This window comes from Pseudophryne corroboree, chromosome 5 (genome assembly GCF_028390025.1).
Source record: "Pseudophryne corroboree isolate aPseCor3 chromosome 5, aPseCor3.hap2, whole genome shotgun sequence".
Lineage (NCBI taxonomy): Eukaryota > Metazoa > Chordata > Amphibia > Anura > Myobatrachidae > Pseudophryne > Pseudophryne corroboree.
This window is the reverse complement of record NC_086448.1, coordinates 321,642,049-321,663,915: the sequence shown is the minus strand read 5'-3', so window position 1 is coordinate 321,663,915 and position 21,867 is coordinate 321,642,049. Positions and strand designations below refer to the sequence as shown.

General features: G+C 45.8%; 1 protein-coding gene across 2 annotated transcripts in view; it reads left to right on the top strand.

Moving 5' to 3' along the window:
• The window catches only part of AOAH (acyloxyacyl hydrolase), a 439,135-nt gene that overhangs the window by 214,902 nt on the left and 202,366 nt on the right, over window positions 1-21,867 (top strand). For both annotated transcript variants that reach the window (XM_063922510.1, XM_063922509.1), the window contains 3 exons: window positions 13,426-13,508; window positions 17,932-17,980; window positions 20,282-20,352. In XM_063922510.1, coding sequence (XP_063778580.1) covers window positions 13,426-13,508; window positions 17,932-17,980; window positions 20,282-20,352 — 203 coding nt within the window. The remainder of the gene's footprint in view (window positions 1-13,425; window positions 13,509-17,931; window positions 17,981-20,281; window positions 20,353-21,867) is intronic.

Here is a 21,867-nt window from a genome sequence, read left to right as displayed (position 1 = left end):
GTCCCACATGCCTAGCGGAATCGCTCCGTGTTAGCTCCTCCTTCAATGTCTCCAGCTTCTTCTGCAAAAGCCTGATGAGGGGAATGACCTGACTCAGGCTGGCAGTGTCTGAACTGACTTCACGTGTGGCAAGTTCAAAGGGCATCAGAACCTTGCACAACGTTGAAATCATTCTCCACTGCGCTTGAGACAGGTGCATTCCACCTCCTATATCGTGCTCAATTGTATAGGCTTGAATGGCCTTTTGCTGCTCCTCCAACCTCTGAAGCATATAGAGGGTTGAATTCCACCTCGTTACCACTTCTTGCTTCAGATGATGGCAGGGCAGGTTCAGTAGTTTTTGGTGGTGCTCCAGTCTTCTGTACGTGGTGCCTGTACGCCGAAAGTGTCCCGCAATTCTTCTGGCCACCGACAGCATCTCTTGCACGCCCCTGTCGTTTTTTAAAAAATTCTGCACCACCAAATTCAAGGTATGTGCAAAACATGGGACGTGCTGGAATTTGCCCATATTTAATGCACACACAATATTGCTGGCGTTGTCCGATGCCACAAATCCACAGGAGAGTCCAATTGGGGTAAGCCATTCCGCGATGATCTTCCTCAGTTGCCGTAAGAGGTTTTCAGCTGTGTGCGTATTCTGGAAACCGGTGATACAAAGCGTAGCCTGCCTAGGAAAGAGTTGGCGTTTGTGAGATGCTGCTACTGGTGCCGCCGCTGCTGTTCTTGCGGCGGGAGTCCATACATCTACCCAGTGGGCTGTCACAGTCATATAGTCCTGACCCTGCCCTGCTCCACTTGTCCACATGTCCGTGGTTAAGTGGACATTGGGTACAACTGCATTTTTTAGGACACTGGTGAGTCTTTTTCTGACGTCCGTGTACATTCTCGGTATCGCCTGCCTAGAGAAGTGGAACCTAGATGGTATTTGGTAACGGGGGCACACTGCCTCAATAAATTGTCTAGTTCCCTGTGAACTAACGGCGGATACCGGACGCACGTCTAACACCAACATAGTTGTCAAGGCCTCAGTTATCCGCTTTGCAGCAGGATGACTGCTGTGATATTTCATCTTCCTCGCAAAGGACTGTTGAACAGTCAATTGCTTACTGGAAGTAGTACAAGTGGGCTTACGACTTCCCCTCTGGGATGACCATCGACTCCCAGCAGCAACAACAGCAGCGCCAGCAGCAGTAGGCGTTACACGCAAGGATGCATCGGAGGAATCCCAGGCAGGAGAGGAATCATCAGAATTGCCAGTGACATGGCCTGCAGGACTATTGGCATTCCTGGGGAAGGAGGAAATTGACACTGAGGGAGTTGGTGGGGTGGTTTGCGTGAGCTTGGTTACAAGAGGAAGGGATTTACTGGTCAGTGGACTGCTTCCGCTGTCGGCCAAAGTTTTTGAACTTGTCACTGACTTATTATGAATGCGCTGCAGGTGACGTATAAGGGAGGATGTTCCGAGGTGGTTAACGTCCTTACCCCTACTTATTACAGCTTGACAAAGGGAACACACGGCTTGACAAATGTTGTCCGCATTTCTGGTGAAATACTTCCACACCGAAGAGCTGATTTTTTTGGTATTTTCACCAGGCATGTCAACGGCCATATTCCTCCCACGGACAACAGGTGTCTCCCCGGGTGCCTGACTTAAACAAACCACCTCACCATCAGAATCCTCCTGGTCAATTTCCTCCCCAGCGCCAGCAACACCCATATCCTCCTCATCCTGGTGTACTTCAACACTGACATCTTCAATCTGACTATCAGGAACTGGACTGCGGGTGCTCCTTCCAGCACTTGCAGGGGGCGTGCAAATGGTGGAAGGCGCATGCTCTTCACGTCCAGTGTTGGGAAGGTCAGGCATCGCAACCGACACAATTGGACTCTCTTTGTGGATTTGGGATTTCGAAGAACGCACAGTTCTTTGCTGTGCTTTTTCCAGCTTGAGTCTTTTCATTTTTCTAGCGAGAGGCTGAGTGCTTCCATCCTCATGTGAAGCTGAACCACTAGCCATGAACATAGGCCAGGGCCTCAGCCGTTCCTTGCCACTCCGTGTGGTAAATGGCATATTGGCAAGTTTACGCTTCTCCTCCGACAATTTTATTTTAGGTTTTGGAGTCCTTTTTTTACTGATATTTGGTATTTTGGATTTGACATGCTCTGTACTATGACATTGGGCATCGGCCTTGGCAGACGACGTTGCTGGCATTTCATCGTCTCGGCCATGACTAGTGGCAGCAGCTTCAGCACGAGGTCGAAGTGGATCTTGATCTTTCCCTAATTTTGGAACCTCAACATTTTTGTTCTCCATATTTTAATAGGCACAACTAAAAGGCACCTCAGGTAAACAATGGAGATGGATGGATACTAGTATACAATTATGGATGGACTGCCGAGTGCCGACACAGAGGTAGCTACAGCCGTGGACTACCGTACTGTACTGTGTCTGCTGCTAATATAGACTGGTTGATAATGAGATGTAGTATGTATGTATAAAGAAGAAAGAAAAAAAAACCACGGGTAGGTGGTATACAATTATGGACGGACTGCCGAGTGCCGACACAGAGGTAGCTACAGCCGTGGACTACCGTACTGTACTGTGTCTGCTGCTAATATAGACTGGATGATAATGAGATGTAGTATGTATAAAGAAGAAAAAAAAACCACGGGTAGGTGGTATACAATTATGGACGGACTGCCGAGTGCCGACACAGAGGTAGCTACAGCCGTGGACTACCGTACTGTACTGTGTCTGCTGCTAATATAGACTGGATGATAATGAGATGTAGTATGTATAAAGAAGAAAGAAAAAAAAAACACGGGTAGGTGGTATACAATTATGGACGGACTGCCGAGTGCCGACACAGAGGTAGCTACAGCCGTGGACTACCGTACTGTACTGTGTCTGCTGCTAATATAGACTGGATGATAATGAGATGTAGTATGTATAAAGAAGAAAGAAAAAAAACCACGGGTAGGTGGTATACAATTATGGATGGACTGCCGAGTGCCGACACAGAGGTAGCTACAGCCGTGGACTACTGTACTGTACTGTGTCTGCTGCTAATATAGACTGGATGATAATGAGATGTAGTATGTATAAAGAAGAAAAAAAAACCACGGGTAGGTGGTATACAATTATGGATGGACTGCCGAGTGCCGACACAGAGGTAGCTACAGCCGTGGACTACCGTACTGTACTGTGTCTGCTGCTAATATAGACTGGATGATAATGAGATGTAGTATGTATAAAGAAGAAAGAAAAAAAAACCACGGGTAGGTGGTATACAATTATGGACGGACTGCCGAGTGCCGACACAGAGGTAGCTACAGCCGTGGACTACCGTACTGTACTGTGTCTGCTGCTAATATAGACTGGTTGATAATGAGATGTAGTATGTATAAAGAAGAAAGAAAAAAAAACCACGGGTAGGTGGTATACAATTATGGATGGACTGCCGAGTGCCGACACAGAGGTAGCTACAGCCGTGGACTACCGTACTGTACTGTGTCTGCTGCTAATATAGACTGGATGATAATGAGATGTAGTATGTATAAAGAAGAAAAAAAAAACCACGGGTAGGTGGTATACAATTATGGATGGACTGCCGAGTGCCGACACAGAGGTAGCTACAGCCGTGGACTACCGTACTGTACTGTGTCTGCTGCTAATATAGACTGGATGATAATGAGATGTAGTATGTATAAAGAAGAAAGAAAAAAAAAACCACGGGTAGGTGGTATACAATTATGGATGGACTGCCGAGTGCCGACACAGAGGTAGCTACAGCCGTGAACTACCGTACTGTGTCTGCTGCGACTGGATGATAAATAATGATGTAAAATATATATATATATCACTACTGCAGCCGGACAGGTATATATTATATAATGACGGACCTGCTGGACACTGTCTGTCAGCAGAATGAGTTTTTTATAGAATAAAAAAACACCACACAAGTCACACGACGAGTGTTTAACTTTTTCAGGCAATCACAATATAGTATACTATACTGGTGGTCAGTGTGGTCAGGTCACTGGTCAGTCACACTGGCAGTGGCACTCCTGCAGCAAAAGTGTGCACTGTTTAATTTTAATAATATGTACTCCTGGCTCCTGCTATAACCTATAACTGCTCCCCAGTCTCCCCCACAATTAAGCTGTGTGAGCACAGTCAGATATTATACATAGATGATGCAGCACACTGGGCTGAGCACAGATATGGTATGTGACTGAGTCACTGTGTATCGTTTTTTTCAGGCAGAGAACGGATTATATTAAATAAAACTGCACTGGTGGTCACTGGTCAGTGGTCAGTCACTAGTAAACTCTGCACTCTCTAGTACTCCTAAGCTCCAGTAAATCAAGTGTCTCTGTCTCAATCTCACTCTCTCTCTTCTAATCTAAATGGAGAGGACGCCAGCCACGTCCTCTCCCTATCAATCTCAATGCACGTGTGAAAATGGCGGCGACGCGCGGCTCCTTATATAGAATCCGAGTCTCGCGATAGAATCCGAGCCTCGCGAGAATCCGACAGCGTCATGATGACGTTCGGGCGCGCTCGGGTTAACCGAGCAAGGCGGGAAGATCCGAGTCGCTCGGATCCGTGTAAAAAAAGCTGAAGTTCGGGCGGGTTCGGATTCCGAGGAACCGAACCCGCTCATCTCTAAAACACACCCAGCGTTCGCCCAGACACTCCTCCGTTTCTCCAGCCACTCCCGCGTTTTTTCCGGAAACGGTAGCGGTTTTATCCACACGCCCATAAAACGCCGTGTTTCCGCCCAGTAACACCCATTTCCTGTCAATCACACTACGATCGCCGGAGCGAAGAAAAAGCCATGAGTAAAAAAACTATCTTCATAGCAAAATTACTTGGCGCAGTCGCAGTGCGAACATTGCGCATGCGTACTAAGCAGAAAAACGCTGCGATGCGAAGAAAATTACCGAGCGAACGACTCGGATTGAGGGCCCATATGTCCTCTTGACTGGAGTGCAAATGGGTAGGACATGCCCTTACTGCCCTTGGAAGCTGTCCTACTTAGTAAATGTGTATACAGACAACAATTGAAATTAAAAAATGACATAGTGGCTTTTTTATTATTCTATTAAATTGGCTATCATCAAATGAGAGCTTATGACCAATCACTAAAAATAATAAAATTGGGCGAGGGTAAGGGGGGGGGGGGGGGGGGCTGTCATTACTGTTGTGCCTAGAGGCTCCTTCACCCCTAAATCCGTCCCTGATGATATGCTGTTAGGGGCACTATTGTGTCAGTGTAAGGTAGTCTTTTCCTGCAAGGCCATGCCCATTGCAGCGAGGCCATGCCCCTACAATGAGGTCACACGCCTTTTTTTTTTTTGGGGGGGGGGGTCGCACAAATATTTTATTTTTACAATGTCTATGGGGGAGGGGGGCATTTTTTAATGTTCACATAGGGAGCTAAATTGTCTAGAAACAGCCCTGGAACAAAGTAATGTATTGTGGCTTTGTGAAACCAGATTGGTGTATATACACGTGGATCTCAAACTGTGTGCCGTGGCACCCTGAAGGGGTGCCTTGGATTGGTGGTACAGGGCCAATTCAAATTATTTCTGGTCAATCTAATAGGCAAAACCAGTGCTGTTGGCTGCCAATCATAAAATATATGGACAAACAGAAGCAAATATTGTCACTCATCACAGAATTGAACCTAAGGATGACATATAAACATAATTTACTTAATTTAATATTTCTTTCTAAATTTCTCAATAAGAAACTTTTGGCCTAGGGGTGCCGTGAAACAAATTCTGATACTCTAGGGCGCCGTTATTCTAAAAAGTTTGCTTACTCCATAGAATGGAGTAAGCATACAGTAGGTAAGAGGTGGTGAACCTAGATAGATAGATAGATAGATAGATAGATAGATAGATAGATAGATAGATAGATAGATAGATAGATAGATAGATAGATAGATAGATATTTCTAGCAGACTAATTTAACCACATTACTAGCATTTTTTTTCTAAAAACTGCTCAGAAATTGATGGGTTGTTTTATTTAATAAAGTTTAAAAAGTATTTTTAATGATGTATTTAAATATTTTGTTTAAAAATGATATACCTAGGGTGTGTTTTGCTCCCCACCATCCCATGTCAGTAGGCCCTCATTATGAAATTACTTCCCATCTCCCATCAAAAATAGCTCCCCAGTGGAAAAAGATCCCCAGCATTATCAAGCCCGCCCACCATATAGAGATAATAGATCCGTGTCCCAGTCACCACCCTCACCCAGTGTCAATGGGCCCCCACTGTTTAGAGCCCCTCTTCCCATGTATCACTATAGTTTAATTTATTATTTTAAATATATCCACCTCTCCCCCAGTCAAAAAAAACCTTTCAGATGGGCAGCAGTCCCACACCGCTACCCTCCCCCAGTGCCAAAAGATCACTCTCGTTACTCTCTCCTAACATAGCCCTGAGTACTGATTAATTCCCCCCCACTGCAGCTGATCTCCTCGAACTTTTAGTTTAGAAGCATGTGCCCCAGTGTGCTGCTCGCACGCCATTCACGGGTGCGATTTTGGGAGTGATGTTGGTGATGACTGGCCATCCCAGCTGGCTTATTACTGGATTAGTGACAGCACTGCTGACTTGTCCTGAAGCGGTGCTTGGAAATGAGATGATCTCCATGCGCTGCCTCTTCCTATTCAGAGAACGGGTGCAGGTTTCATTGACCCAACTTACCCGTTCCCACTGCACCACTTGCTACCTGGGTTTAAATACTGGGTCAACCCAGGTTATTTCAACTGGCACCTTTCAGACTGCAGGACACGCTTTCAGGTGCAATAACCCAGGTTATTGCTGGCGGCCTGAAAGGGGTATTAATGTTCATTCTGGTCATGATTAATTTATTGAGTGAATGATTTTTCAATAAAATAAGCAATAACATATGGCAGGCACTGACACTGAAAATAATAGTGCCACTTTTCTTTACTGAGCATCTACCATAATTACATTACAGTGTCTTAGTAGTAGTAATAATAATAATAATAATAATAATAATAAAAAAACAACAACAACAAAAGAACATTAATGTTCTGTAATCTTGTCAAATGAAGAATTTTTGCCTGTCATTGCCAAGCACTAACTTCTCCAGGCCTAGTAACAGGGTGGTCAATGGGGAAACCTGTCTCTGGCCCCAACATTGTGAGGGGTCCCAAGGTTCGGCTGTGGCAGTGCGGCAGCTGCAGACTCGATGTAAATAATTATATGGATGGATTGCGGCATCGCACTGGCCATCCACTGTGTAGTTAATAACTAGCATTACTACAAAATATTAGTTTGCGGTACAGCGGCCCCCCTGTTGTAACCCCCCACTGCCCCCAGTGCCAGATCAGATGTCCAGAACTCCGGATATCCCCATGTGCAATGACGTTGTGCAACGCACAACACTGCGTCCTATCCTCCCCACCCGCCCTGGCTTTGCTGTTGGCTGTGGCAACGACTTTAGAGGAGCAGCCGAGCGGGATCTAGATTGCAACTAGAGAGACTGCCACACCGCCGCTCAAACTGCAGAATAAAACAGCATCTGGCAGAGGCAGGTTAGCAGCTTGTGGTGAGCCTGGCCTAAATATTGCGGTGGCTGTGTGTTGGTACAGAGCCAGTACAGAGTCAGATCAGAGAATGTCTGTGGTGGCTGGTGCAGCTCAGCACAAACAGTGCAAGACTGACTTGCCATTCTGAGAGTCTTAAATTTGGATTGGGATGATCCCATTATATTTATTTCTCTGACGTCCTAGTGGATGCTGGGAACTCCGTAAGGACCATGGGGAATAGCGGCTCCGCAGGAGACTGGGCACAAAAGTAAAGCTTTAGGACTATCTGGTGTGCACTGGCTCCTCCCCCTATGACCCTCCTCCAAGCCTCTGTTAGATTTTTGTGCCCGGCCGAGAAGGGTGCACACTAGGGGCTCTCCTGAGCTGCTTAGTGAAAAGTTGTTTTAGGTTTTTTATTTTCAGTGAGACCTGCTGGCAACAGGCTCACTGCATCGAGGGACTAAGGGGAGAAGAAGCGAACTCACCTGCATGCAGAGTGGATTGGGCTTCTTAGGCTACTGGACACCATTAGCTCCAGAGGGATCGAACACAGGCCCAGCCATGGAGTCCGGTCCCAGAGCCGCGCCGCCGGCCCCCTTACAGAGCCAGAAGCAAGAAGAGGTCCGGAAAATCAGCGGCAGAAGACATTCTGTCTTCACCAAGGTAGCGCACAGCACTGCAGCTGTGCGCCATTGCTCCTCAGCACACTTCACACTTCGGTCACTGAGGGTGCAGGGCGCTGGGGGGGGGCGCCCTGAGCAGCAATAAAAACACCTTGGCTGGCGAAAATACATCACATATAGCCCCCAGGGCTATATGGATGAATTTTAACCCCTGCCAGATTACACTGAAAAAACGGGAGAAAAGGCCGCCGAGAAAGGGGCGGAGCCTATCTCCTCAGCACACTGGCGCCATTTTCCCTCACAGCTCCGTTGGAGGGAAGCTCCCTGGCTCTCCCCTGCAGTCACTACACTACAGAAAGGGTTAAAAAAGAGAGGGGGGCACTAATTAGGCGCAGTATAAACAATACAGCAGCTATAAGGGGAAAAACACTTATATAAGGTTATCCCTGTATATATATAGCGCTCTGGTGTGTGCTGGCAAACTCTCCCTCTGTCTCCCCAAAGGGCTAGTGGGGTCCTGTCCTCTATCAGAGCATTCCCTGTGTGTGTGCTGTGTGTCGGTACGTTTGTGTCGACATGTATGAGGAGGAAAATGATGTGGAGGCGGAGCAAATTGCCCTTAATAGGGATGTCACCCCCTAGGGGGTCGACACCTGAGTGGATGAACTGTTGGAAGGAATTACATGACAGTGTCAGCTCTTTACAAAAGACAGTGATTGACATGACACAGCCGGCTACTCAGCTTGTGCCTGTCCAGACGTCTCATAGGCCGTCAGGGGCTCTAAAGCGCCCGTTACCTCAGATGGCAAATACAGACGCCGACACGGATACTGACTCCAGTGTCGACGGTGAAGAGACAAATATGACTTCCAGTAGGGCCACACGTTACATGATTGAGGCAATGAAAAATGTTTTACACATTTCTGATAATACGAGTACCACCAATAGGGGTATTATGTTCGGTGAGGAAAAACTACCTGTAGTTTTCCTGAATCTGAGAAATTAAATGAGGTGTGTGATGAAGCGTGGGTTTCCCCCGATAAAAAAACTGATAATTTCTAAACAGTTATTGGCATTATATCCTTTCCCGCCAGAGGTTAGGGTGCGTTGGGAAACACCCACTAGGGTGGATAAAGCGCTCACACGCTTGTCAAAACAGGGGCTCTACCCTCTCCTGAGATGGCCGCCCTTAAGGATCCTGCTGATAGAAAGCAGGAGGGTATCCTAAAATGTATTTACACAACATACTGGTGTTATACTGCGACCAGCAATCGCCTCAGCCTGGATGTGCAGTGCTGGGTTGGCGTGGTCGGATTCCCTGACTGAAAATATTGATACCCTAGATAGGGACAGTATATTATTGCCTATAGAGCATTTAAAAGATGCATTTCTATATATGTGTGATGCACAGCGGGATATTTGCCGACTGGCATCAAGAGTAAGTGCGCTGTCCATTTCTGCCAGAAGAGGGTTATGGACACGACAGTGGTCAGGTGATGCGGATTCCAACTGGCATATGGAAGTATTGCCTTATAAAGGGGAGGAGTTATTTGGGGTCGGTCTTTCAGACCTGGTGGCCACGGCAACAGCTGGGAAATCCACGTTTTTACCCCAGGTCGCCTCTCAACATAAGAAGATGCCGTATTATCAGGTGCAGTCCTTTCGTTCCCATAAGGGCAAGTGGGCAAAAGGTTCCTCATTTCTGCCCCGTGACAGAGGGAGAGGAAAAAGGCTGCAGAAATCAGCCAGTTCCCAGGAACAGAAGCCCTCTCCCGCCTCTGCCAAGCCCTCAGCATGACGCTGGGGCTTTACAAGCAGACAGGGAGGCAGTTTTGGAAGCCATTCACAAGCTGTATTCCCAGCAGGTGATAATCAAGGTACCCCTCCTGCAACAGGGAAAGGGGTATTATTCCACACTGTTGTGGTACCGAAGCCGGACGGCTCGGTGAGACCGATTTTAAATCTAAAATCTTTGAACACTTACATACAGAGGTTCAAATTCAAGAGAAGGGGACTACATGGTGTCTCTGGACATCAAGGATGCTTACCTTCATGTCCCAATTTACCCTTCTCACCAAGGGTACCTCAGGTTTGTGGTACAGAACTGTCACTATCAGTTTCAGACGCTGCCGTTGGATGGTCCACGGCACCCCGGGTCTTTACCAAGGTAATGGCCGAAATTATGATACTCCTTCGAAGGAAGGGAGTTTTAGTTATCCCTTACTTGGACGATCTCCTGATAAGGGTAAGATCCAGGGAACAGTTGGAGGTCGGTGTAGCACTATCTCAGGTAGTGTTGCGACAGCACGGTTGGATTCTCAATATTCCAAAATCGCAGCTGGTTCCGACGACTCGTTTTCTGTTCCTAGGGATGATTCTGGACACAGTCCAGAAAAAGGTGTTTCTCCCGGAGGAGAAAGCCAGGGAGTTATCCGAGCTAGTCAGGAACCTCCTAAAACCGAGCCAAGTCTCAGTGCATCAATGCACAAGGGTTCTGGGAAAAATGGTGGCTTCCTACGAAGCAAGCCCATTCGGCAGATTCCACGCAAGAACTTTCCAGTGGGACCTGCTGGACAAATGGTCGGGGTTGCATCTTCAGATGCATCAGCGGATAACCCGGTCACCAAGGACAAGTGCTCATCTTCTAGAGGGCCGCAGATTCGGCATTCAGGACTGGGTCCTGGTGACCACGGATGCCAGCCTGCGAGGCTGGGGAGCAGTCACACAGGGAAGAAATTTCCAGGGCTTATGGTCAAGCCTGGAGACATCACTTCACATAAATATCCTGGTGCTAAGAGCCATTTACAATGCTCTAAGCTTAGCAAGACCTCTGCTTCAAGGTCAGCCGGGTTGATCCAGTCGGACAACATCACGGCAGTCACCCACGTAAACAGACAGGGTGGCACAAGAAGCAGTCAATGGCAGAAGCTGCAAGGATTCTTCGCTGGGCGGAAAATCATGTGATAGCACTGTCAGCAGTATTCATTCCGGGAGTGGACAACTGGGAAGCAGACTTCCTCAGCAGACACGACCTCCACCCGGGAGAATGGGGACTTCACCCAGAAGTCTTCCACATGATTATAAACCGTTGGGTAAAACCAAAGGTGGACATGATGGCGTCCCGCCTCAACAAAAAACTCGACAGGTATTGCGCCAGGTCAAGGGACCCTCAGGCAATAGCTGTAGACGCTCTGGTAACACCGTGGGTGTACCAGTCAGTGTATGTTTTCCCTCCTCTGCCTCTCATACCCAAGGTACTGAGAATTATAAGATGGAGAGGAGTAAGCACTATATTCGTGGCTCCGGATTGGCCAAGAAGGACTTGGTACCCGGAACTTCAAGAGAGGCTCACGGAGGATCCGTGGCCTCTACCTCTAAGAAGGGACCTGCTACAGCAAGGACCCTGTCTGTTCCAAGACTTACCGCGGCTGCGTTTGACGGCATGGCGGTTGAACGCCGGATCCTGAAGAAAAAAGGCATTCCGGATGAAGTCATCCCTATCCTGATCAAAGCCAGGAAGGATGTAACCGCAAAACATTATCACCGCATTTGGCGAAAATATGTTGCGTGGTGCGAGGCCAGTAAGGCCCGACGGAGGAATTTCAACTGGGTCGATTCCTACATTTCCTGCAAACAGGAGTGTCTATGGGCCTGAAATTGGGGCCCATTAAGGTTAAAATTTCGGCCCTGTCAATTTTCTTCCAGAAAGAACTAGCTTCAGTCCCTGAAGTGCAGACGTTTGTAAAAGGGGTACTGCATATACAGCCTCCTTTTGTGCCTCCAGTGGCACCTTGGGATCTCAATGTAGTTTTTGGGTTCCAAAAGTCACATTGGTTTGAACCACTTAAAGATGTTGGCCCTGGCCTGGGCCAGGCGCGTGTCAGAATTGGCGGCTTTATTCTGTAAAAGCCCTTATCTGATTTTCCATACGGACAGGGCGGAAGTGAGGACTCGTCCTCGGTTTCTCCCTAAGGTGGTTTCAGCGTTTCACCTGAACCAACCTATTGTGGTGCCTGCGGCTACTAGGGACTTGGAGGACTCCAAGTTGCTAGACGTTGTCAGGGCCCTGAAAATATATGTTTCCAGGACGGCTGGAGTCAGAAAATCTGACTCGCTGTTTATCCTGTATGCACCCAACAAGCTGGGTGCTCCTGCTTCTAAGCAGACTATTGCTCGTTGGATTTGTAGTACAATTCAGCTTGCACATTCTGTGGCAGGCCTGCCACAGCCAAAATCTGTAAAAGCCCATTCCACACGGAAAGTGGGCTCATCTTGGGCGGCTGCCCGAGGGGTCTCGGCTTTACAACTTTGCCGAGCAGCTACTTGGTCAGGGGCAAACACGTTTTGCTAAATTCTACAAATTTGATACCCTGGCTGAGGAGGACCTGGAGTTCTCTCATTCGGTGCTGCAGAGTCATCCGCACTCTCCCGCCCGTTTGGGAGCTTTGGTATAATCCCCATGGTCCTTACGGAGTTCCCAGCATCCACTAGGACGTCAGAGAAAATAAGAATTTACTTACCGATAATTCTATTTCTCGTAGTCCGTAGTGGATGCTGGGCGCCCATCCCAAGTGCGGATTGTCTGCAATACTTGTACATAGTTATTGTTAACTAAATCGGGTTATTGTTGTAGTGAGCCATCTTTTCTAGAGGCTCCTCTGTTATCATACTGTTGACTGGGTTTAGATCACAAGTTATACGGTGTGATTGGTGTGGCTGGTATGAGTCTTACCCGGGATTCAAAATCCTTCCTTATTGTGTACGCTCGTCCGGGCACAGTATCCTAACTGAGGCTTGGAGGAGGGTCATAGGGGGAGGAGCCAGTGCACACCAGGTAGTCCTAAAGCTTTACTTTTGTGCCCAGTCTCCTGCGGAGCCGCTATTCCCCATGGTCCTTACGGAGTTCCCAGCATCCACTACGGACTACGAGAAATAGAATTATCGGTAAGTAAATTCTTATTATTGGGGAGGTGCATGTGACCACCTGGGTCTGTGTGCTGCCAAGTGCTTGAGGAAGAACATAGTGCAGATAATGGTTTTAGGTGGAGGCAGGAGACATGTTGGGCCGGGGGGTAGGGGTGGGGGCTCGGGGGCCCGCAGAGATATCAGTGTACCAGGCCTCAAGATTTCTGCTGCCAGCCCTGAATAAATCACACCTTATGTGGCATTAAATTAATAAACACATATACATATATGCTAATGAAACACATGTATTCTTTTTTGTAGCAAAACTCAGAAGTTGTTTCTGGAGTTCTCTTCAAGATCTGCTCATTTCCACTGTTCAAAAAGATCTGTGAAACAATAGAGTCGTAAGTTATCAACATTAACAATTACCTCATGAGCATTATAGTGTGTAATTTATACAGAGTGTATTACTTCCAAACCACTGCAAGGAACATCAGCTATTCATTTAGCAGCCACCTAGAGCTCCAGTACAATTGTGATTGTTTAAAAGGTGTGAAATGCACTTGGGAGATGTTGATGCTGTGCCGTCAATCTTACCATTAATGTACTAAAGATTACCATAATACTTTCTTTATATTTTTCTGTTGCCTAGCGTTTTTCTGTTCCTGCTTTGCATGTTCCATTACCAATGTCCTGGTAATGGAAGTACAAATTTATATAAGGTCAGTCTGTACAGGTGTTCTTCTTATTTATCTAATTCCATTCTTACTAAAGACATATGTATTAAAATTTAAAATGGAGTTTTAAAGTGTCTTTACCTCCTGTTCCAAAAGTTTATAACAGCAGCTAGAATTTTTCCTTTATTTTTTTAAAGACTTTTATTGTTCTTGCTAGTGAGAAAATGGAAAATACGCACTGGCAGCCATTTTGAATCACATGTTCCCACAAGAATATGTGCATACATTAACAAACACAGACCACTAACAAATTGATTTATAGTCTATGACTCATGCAAGAGGATACTATGCTATAATTACAGGTTGAGTATCCCATATCCAAATATTCCGAAATACGGAATATTCCGAAATACAGACTTTTTTGAGTGAGAGTGAGATAGTGGAACCTTTGCTTTTTGATGGGTCAATATACACAAACTTTGTTTAATACACAAAGTTATTAAAAATATTGTATTAAATGACATTCAGGCTATGTGTATAAGGTGTATGTGAAACATAAATGAATTGTGTGAATGTAGATACATTTTGTTCAATGCACAAAGTTACAAAAAATATTGGCTAACATAAATACATTCTGTGCTTAGACTTGGGTCCCATCACCATGATATATCATTATGGTATGCAGTTATTCCTAAATACGGAAAAATCCGATATCCAAAATACCTCTGGTCCCAAGCATTTTGGATAAGGGATACTCAACCTGTATTTAAAAGAAAGAATGCAGAATATCTGTACATAGCTTATTAGAATATGCAACAATTCTATTCAGTTTATATTAATATATGGCTACGGTTCTTTAAATAAAACCTGTTTAAATTATGATTTCTCATTTCATCACTTCATAAGGTCATAAGTTATTACTTCCATTTTGAATATGAAAACGTTTTTTATATTAAGGAACAATATTTATATATGAGATAATAATATCATCGGTGATGTATAGAAGCACTCAACTTGCAGCCTTGTACCTTATTGTATTATTACTAGTTATTTATATAGCGCACACATATTCCACAGCGCTTTACAGAGAATATTTGGCCATTCATATCAGTTCCTGCCCCAGTGGAGCTTACACTCTATATTCCCAACCACATGTACACTTCACATATTCCCACTAGGGTTAATTTTTGTTGGAAGCCAATTAACCTACCAGTATATTTTTGGATTGTGGGAGGAAAGCGGAGTACCCGGAGGAAACCCACGCAAGCACGGGGAGAATATACAAACTCCACACAGTTAGGGCCATGGTGGGATTCGAACCCATGTCCTCAGTGCTTTGAGGCAGTAATGCTAACCGTTACACCATCTGTACTGCCCGTTATATGGTTAAAGAACTACTGAGACCTAGAACACTCCGGCTGAATTGTAATTTATCAGCCACAATGGGATGTCCTGTACCGCCATATTGCACACCGGCGTTACAAGTCTTTCCTCGTACCCTAATACTTTAATATCCATATTTACAAGTTTGTTTTTTTTGTTACGACACCTGTGTATGCATTTTCTATGTGTCTATTCATATTTTACTGTCCCACTTCTCACTCCTCTCCCTCCTCTACTGCTTCCTTTTTCAGTGTTTTGTGAATGTAACAAAACATGAAAACAATTCTCAACCCCCCCCCCCCCCCCTCCACCTAACTCCTCTTTTACACAAGCACACACATGGGGGTAAATTTACTAAGATGGGAGTTCTATTTAAGATGGGATGTTGCCCATAGCAACCAATCAGATTCTACTTCTCATTTATCTAGCACCTTCTAGAAGATAATACCTGGAACCTGATTGGTTGCTATGGGCAACATCCCATCTTAAATAGAACTCCCATCTTAGTAAATTTACCCCATGGTTGTTGTTATCAGCTGCCTACAGATGCTAAGAACATCATAGTTGCCTACCCTCCCTCAATAGCAGCAATCTTCCTGACTCCCTGAATAGTCCAGCAATCTCCCTGATTGCACCTTACTCCCATTATATAGCTGTTACATTCTTTGGGGGAAAAATAAATCAGATACATACATTCAAATGGGCTCATCAGAGCCATTTCCCTGCATTGGGTATAAGACACAATGATCATTATAGCTACATGCATTTTAAATAAGGTTTCTCGTGGCCACTTACAGTAGATGGAACCTCTTGTAAAACATAATACAGAAACAAATCCTGCAAAATACCAGAGTCTTTTCTTCAACAAGTAGATCTTACTAACTTTGGGGCTTATTTACATTTGGATGTAAGTTATTTTCATTACACGCCTCTCAGATGTAGCAGTACACATCCGCGCTGATAGGTGTTACTTTCACATCTCTCTGAAATGCTTTTTCCAAAGTAGGCAAGTATGAAGAACATACAGCACAAAACAGAGTTTCATTGTGAGAGTCACAAGGTTTTGTCAATCTGCTCATCCAATGCCACATGTCTGCCTACAGTATGCTGATCATATGCAGAATTGTTAGCTTGGCCATCACTAACTAATAGTAAATAACTAGTAAATATTAACTATCATCCATGTACAATGAAGAAGGAAACATCCATCCAAATGTATACAGGGCCTAATTCAGGTCTGATCGCAGCAGCAAATTTGTTAGGTAATGGGCCTAATCACCTGAAAGTAGCTGTGCAACTACGATCAGCCACCCTTACATGCGGGGGGATGCCCAGCACAGGGCTAGTCCGCCCCGCACGTCTAGCCCTCCCCCCCCGCCGTACATGTACAAAAGAATCGAACGGCGGCGATGCTTTTGTAACTAAAGACTAGCTCCCTACCAGCGCAGCTCCTGTGCACTGGCAGGGAGCTACCCGTCACTCTCCGGGTCACCGCGGCTGTGTGTGAAGTCACGTATCCGCCGCGGCCCGCTCCCCCCACACGGTCCAGGAACACCTGCATTGCCCGGACTGTGCACCCAAAACGGCGGCCAAATGCCGCCAGCCCGCCCCTCACGCCCAGCGACCGCCTCTGCCTGTCAATCAGGCAGAGACGATCGCTGGGCTGAGATGCGATAGCATCTCTGGCATGCACCGGCGCACTGCGGCGCATGCGCAGTTCAGACCTGATCGCCCGCTGTGTGAAAACACACAGCAGCGATCAGGTCTGAATTAGCCCCCATGTGCTTTGCTCTGCAGGTGGGGCAGATGTAACATGTGCAGAGAGAGTTAGATTTGAGTGGGGTGGGTTCAAACTGAAATCTAAAAATAAAGCAGCCAGTATTATTGCCCATGCACAGAAACAATATAACCCACCAAAATCCAACTCTCTCTGCACATGTTATATCTGCAACCCCCCCCCCCCGCGCCCGCAGTTCACATGGGGGCTAATTCAGACCTGATCGTGTCTGGCCCTCCCCCTGCCATAAGGGTCCGACTCTTCACCGTGTCCTGGGTCACAGCGGCTGCATGTGATGTCACGCAGCCATTGCCGCCCGTCCCCCACACGGTCCAGGCATGTCTGTATTGCCCGAACCGCACCCCCAGAATGGCGGCCGAACATCGCCGGCCTGCCCCATCCCACTCCCTCCCACCCAGGGAACACCTCTGCCTGTCAATCAGGCAGAGGCAATCCCTGGGATGAGATGCCGATCGCATCTCTGGCATGCACATGCGCACTGCAGTGCATGCGCAGTTCCGACCTGATCGCTCGCTGCGCGAAAACGCACAGCAGCAATTAGGTCTGAATTAGCTCCATGGTTTTGCCTATTAGCTAACAAATTTGCTGCTGCGATCAGATCTGAATTAGGCCCACAGTGCTTATTCGGGATCAGTACGAGATCACGCCGGACGAGATCCCGGCGGTCGGAATCCTGACACCGGGATCCCGACTGGCACAATCCCGACAGGGGGGTGAGCGCAATGCAGTCCATTGCGGGCTCACTACGCTTGCTGCGCTGTGGGCACGGTGCCTCACTACGCTCGGCTCACTAATTTATTCTCACTCTGTGCGTGTCGTGGACACCCACAGAGGGAGAATATGTTTGGATTGTGCCGGTCGGGATCCCGATGTCAGGATTCCGACCACCGGGATCCCGTCCAGCGGATCTTGATCGCATCCCGCTTATTCATAGGTTTCTACAGAGTAATGATTTCCTTGAACTTTTAGGTCAGTACCAGCAGAAGATTATGACCAAGATTACTTCAGTGCTTTTCCTGTAAGTTAATGTGTACATTGCATTTTCCTTTCCATTTTCATTAAAATGTGCTAACAAAATCTGGTGGTTCTGTTGTCTACATATAAAGAATCTGTGCTATTTGGTATTGACAACTCATGCTAATAACACCACAACATTTTTAAATGCATTTTTCCAATAGTTTCTGATGGGTAAATGTATAAAGCAGTGATAAAAGTGGAGAAGTGAGCCAGTGGAGAAGTTTCATATGGCAACCAATCAGCTGCTCTGTATAATTTTATAGCATACAAATTATAAATCTTACTTCAATGCTGATTGGTTGCCATGGGCAACTTCTCCACTGGCTCACTTCTCCACTCTTATCACTGCTTCATACATTTATCCCTGTTTTTTACTGTGTTTAGAAATTCCCAAAAACTAGGCATGAAATGTGTAGGGTTTATAAAAAAAAACATAACATTGGGCTCCTATAAATTGTCTGAAGTTGAACTGGCCATATTCTGATTTATTTTAGTTCACTTTGTTACTGACAATGCATCCATACAGATTCATCAGGGATTCTTGTAGTCAGGGGTGTAGCCAGAACTTTGTGGGCTCCATAGTAAACATTTTGAAGGGGTCCCTGCAGTGACAGAACTTGCAAGTGTTTGGACCAGGTGCAGTTGATGACTGGGGTGAAGCTGTGGGGGATAACAGGAGAGGCTGTAGGTGACAATGAAAGAGGCCATGGGTGACAGAGAGAGAGGCCGTGGGTGACAGCGGGAGAGGCCATGGGTGACAACAGGAGAGGCAGGTGGTGACTGGTGAGGCAGTGGTGAAAGGTGAAATAAAAGGATGACAGGTAGATAGTGGGTGATGGAGGTAAGGCAGAGGGTGCAGTACAGGATGCTGGGGAAAGGCAGAGGGTGACAGGGAGATAGTGATGATGCCAAGATGCAGAGGGTGACAAGGAGGAAGTGGGTAATGGGAAGAGGCAGAGGGTGATGGGAAAAGGCAAAGGGTGGCAGGGAGATAGTGGGAGATGGGGAAAGGCAGAGGGTGACAGGGAGATAATGGATGATGGGGAGAGGCAGAGGGTGACAGGGAGATAGTGAGTGACAGTGAAAGATAGGGGGTAACAGAAGAAGGCAGGGGGTGACAGAGATAGTGGGTGATGGGGAGAGGTAGTGGATGACAAGGGAAGGCAGAGGGTGACAGGGAAATAGTTCATGAATAAGAGAGGCAGAGGGTGCAGGGAGATAGTGTGTGTTGGGGAGAGTCAGAGGGTGACAAGGGAAGCAGGAGGGTAACATGGATATAGTGGATGATTGAGAGAGGCAGTGGGTGACAGGGGAAGGCAGAGAGTGACAGTGAAGTAGTGGGTTACAGGGGAAGGCAAAGGGTGTCAGGTCGATAGTGGGTGATGGAGAGAGGCAGGGGGTGACAAGGAAATAGTAGGTGATGGAGAGAGGCAGAGGGTGACATGGATATAGTGGATTATTATGACATACAGTGTCCCCAGTTCATATTATGACATACTGTGTTCCCAGTTCATATTATGCCACACTAAAGTGCCTCCAATAAACTTACGTGCAGCAGGATTGGTGATTGGTGGGTGGTGAGCTCCTGCTCTGTGATCTGGGTCACCTGATCTGTGCTGTCAGCTGAGATGTAGGAAAGTTCCAGCAGGCATCTCAGCTAACAGCACAAATCAGGTCAAATCTGGGTCACAGAGAAGGAGGCTACTGATCACTGATCCTGTGCAGGTAAGTTTATTTATTTTCTATTATAACTATTTCCTCTGTGATCAGTCTGTGGTCTATAGAAACTTTGAAAGTATAATTTTATTTATCATTTATTCTAACAAGTGAGGCAGGGATCGGGGCAGCATCAGGGGGACTGGGAGCACAGCGGGTGCAGGGAGGCCAGCGAGAGTGGAGAGGCGCATGTACAGTCACACTCTCAGGGTATTTTATGCAAAAAATACCCTGGGAAGTGTGAAGAGGGGATTCACAGGAACAGAGCTTTCCTGCAAGCCCCATCCCTGTATGCAAATTTTAATACATTCCTGTAATATTTTCAAATATCGCAATGCGAATGTAGGCAAACATCATATTACATCCACATTAGAGATGTGAATTGTGAAAGATATGTCTGTAAATGAGTGTAATTGCTGTTATATGAGCAGAGCATCCTCCCCTACACTCTATACTATAAAAGATACAAGTTGTTAGAGATAAGGCTACCAAATCTGTAGCAAATAACCTTGTACCAAGTAAACTAACATAGTTTACAGACTACACTGAGATTAAACTGATACAATGGTATATTTCTTGCCTGCAGTCCTTGCGAGGATATCACTGGAGAGGAAGAGATTGCAATGACATTGACAAGTCTATTTATCCTGGACGAAGGTGAGTTTATCTTGAAATCTTGTTTTGCACTTTACTTCAATACAAATAGAAAAAGAAAACAGCAGCGCTGAACTATGTCACCAAATCCATTCTCTTGACTTAAAGACATTATTTCCTTCTCTTTTAATAGCTCTTTATCCACTCAATTCCACTCTACTGTATGCACATACAGTATGTACTGTATTGTTTGCTGGCTTAAAGAAGTTAGGGAATGTACTCAAAGAGTTTTTTATTTTATTTTTTTATTTGAAATATTAGGGTCTATTATAATCGATTCAGCTGAAATAGGCATGAGTGACACGTTTTGGCATAGTTCTAAAAGATTGTTCTCCGTCTTATCAATTCCCGAAGACTGAGATGAGAGATAATTACTGTCTCGAATGCAGCCTCCATAACGGTGATAGGTATTTCACTGGACTTCATTGTTCTGTCTAAGCTAAGTGATCTGGAAATTACCATTATTACTATTGTAGATTTGTATGGAACTGCAGTATTCCATTGTCCTCCTGAATATGTAATATAATCTTGCAAACTATATAACACACGGAAATACTCTTTCTTCTTCGGGGTCCATGGTCTTCACAGGGTTAACAATGGGGTATGGATGGAGTAGACCAGGATCAGGCATATGAATACATAAAAAGTAAAAGGTTAAAGAAGGAGAACGTAGGCCCATTAAAAGATGAATTGGGAGCTTTTATAAACGATGATAAAATAAAAGCGGAAATACTGAACAATTTCTTTTTCTCAGTATTCACCAGGTAGGATCAGACGGTGAGAGTAGTAGGAAGTAGTCCTGGAGAGACTAAGCAACATAAAGATTAATAAATCACCAGGCCCAGATGGTTTTCATCCGAGGGTTATTATGGAGCTTAGGTCACAGCTAGCAAAACCCCTATACTTGATTTTCCATAGTTCGATTAGATCAGGCATGGTACCAAATGGTAAGTGAAGGGGAGGACAAGGGGCGACCAATCGTGTAATATGTTCTATCCACCAAATAGTTCCTTTATACAGAGAGATTATTTCCCCCTTTATATGGATGGTGTGCGTACCATACTCACATCCATCAGGGGGAGTAGAACATATAAAGGTATCTTTTTTCAACACTGTTATCCTTTATAGGGTGGTTCTAACCCTGTATTCATCCACACAATTCACTTGTGGGACATACCCAAACTCACAATAACATGCGTAGAGATGTGTCTATAAAGGTATTTATGGACACATCTCTACGCATTTAATTGTGAGTTTGGGTACATCCCAAAAGTGTATTGTTATCCCATTGATTTCTGGTGAATTGTGTGGGTGAATACAGAACTATTTGGGGGATAGAACATAGAACATATTACACGATTGGTCGCCCCTTGTCCTCCCCTTCCCTTTTTCTGTCTCTTTGGATCCATGGGAATCACCTTTTGACGTGAAGACTACATCGAGGATCACGAAATACGATTATAAAAGATACCTTTATATGAGGAAAATCACCTGTTCCAACGTGAGGACAGTACGAAC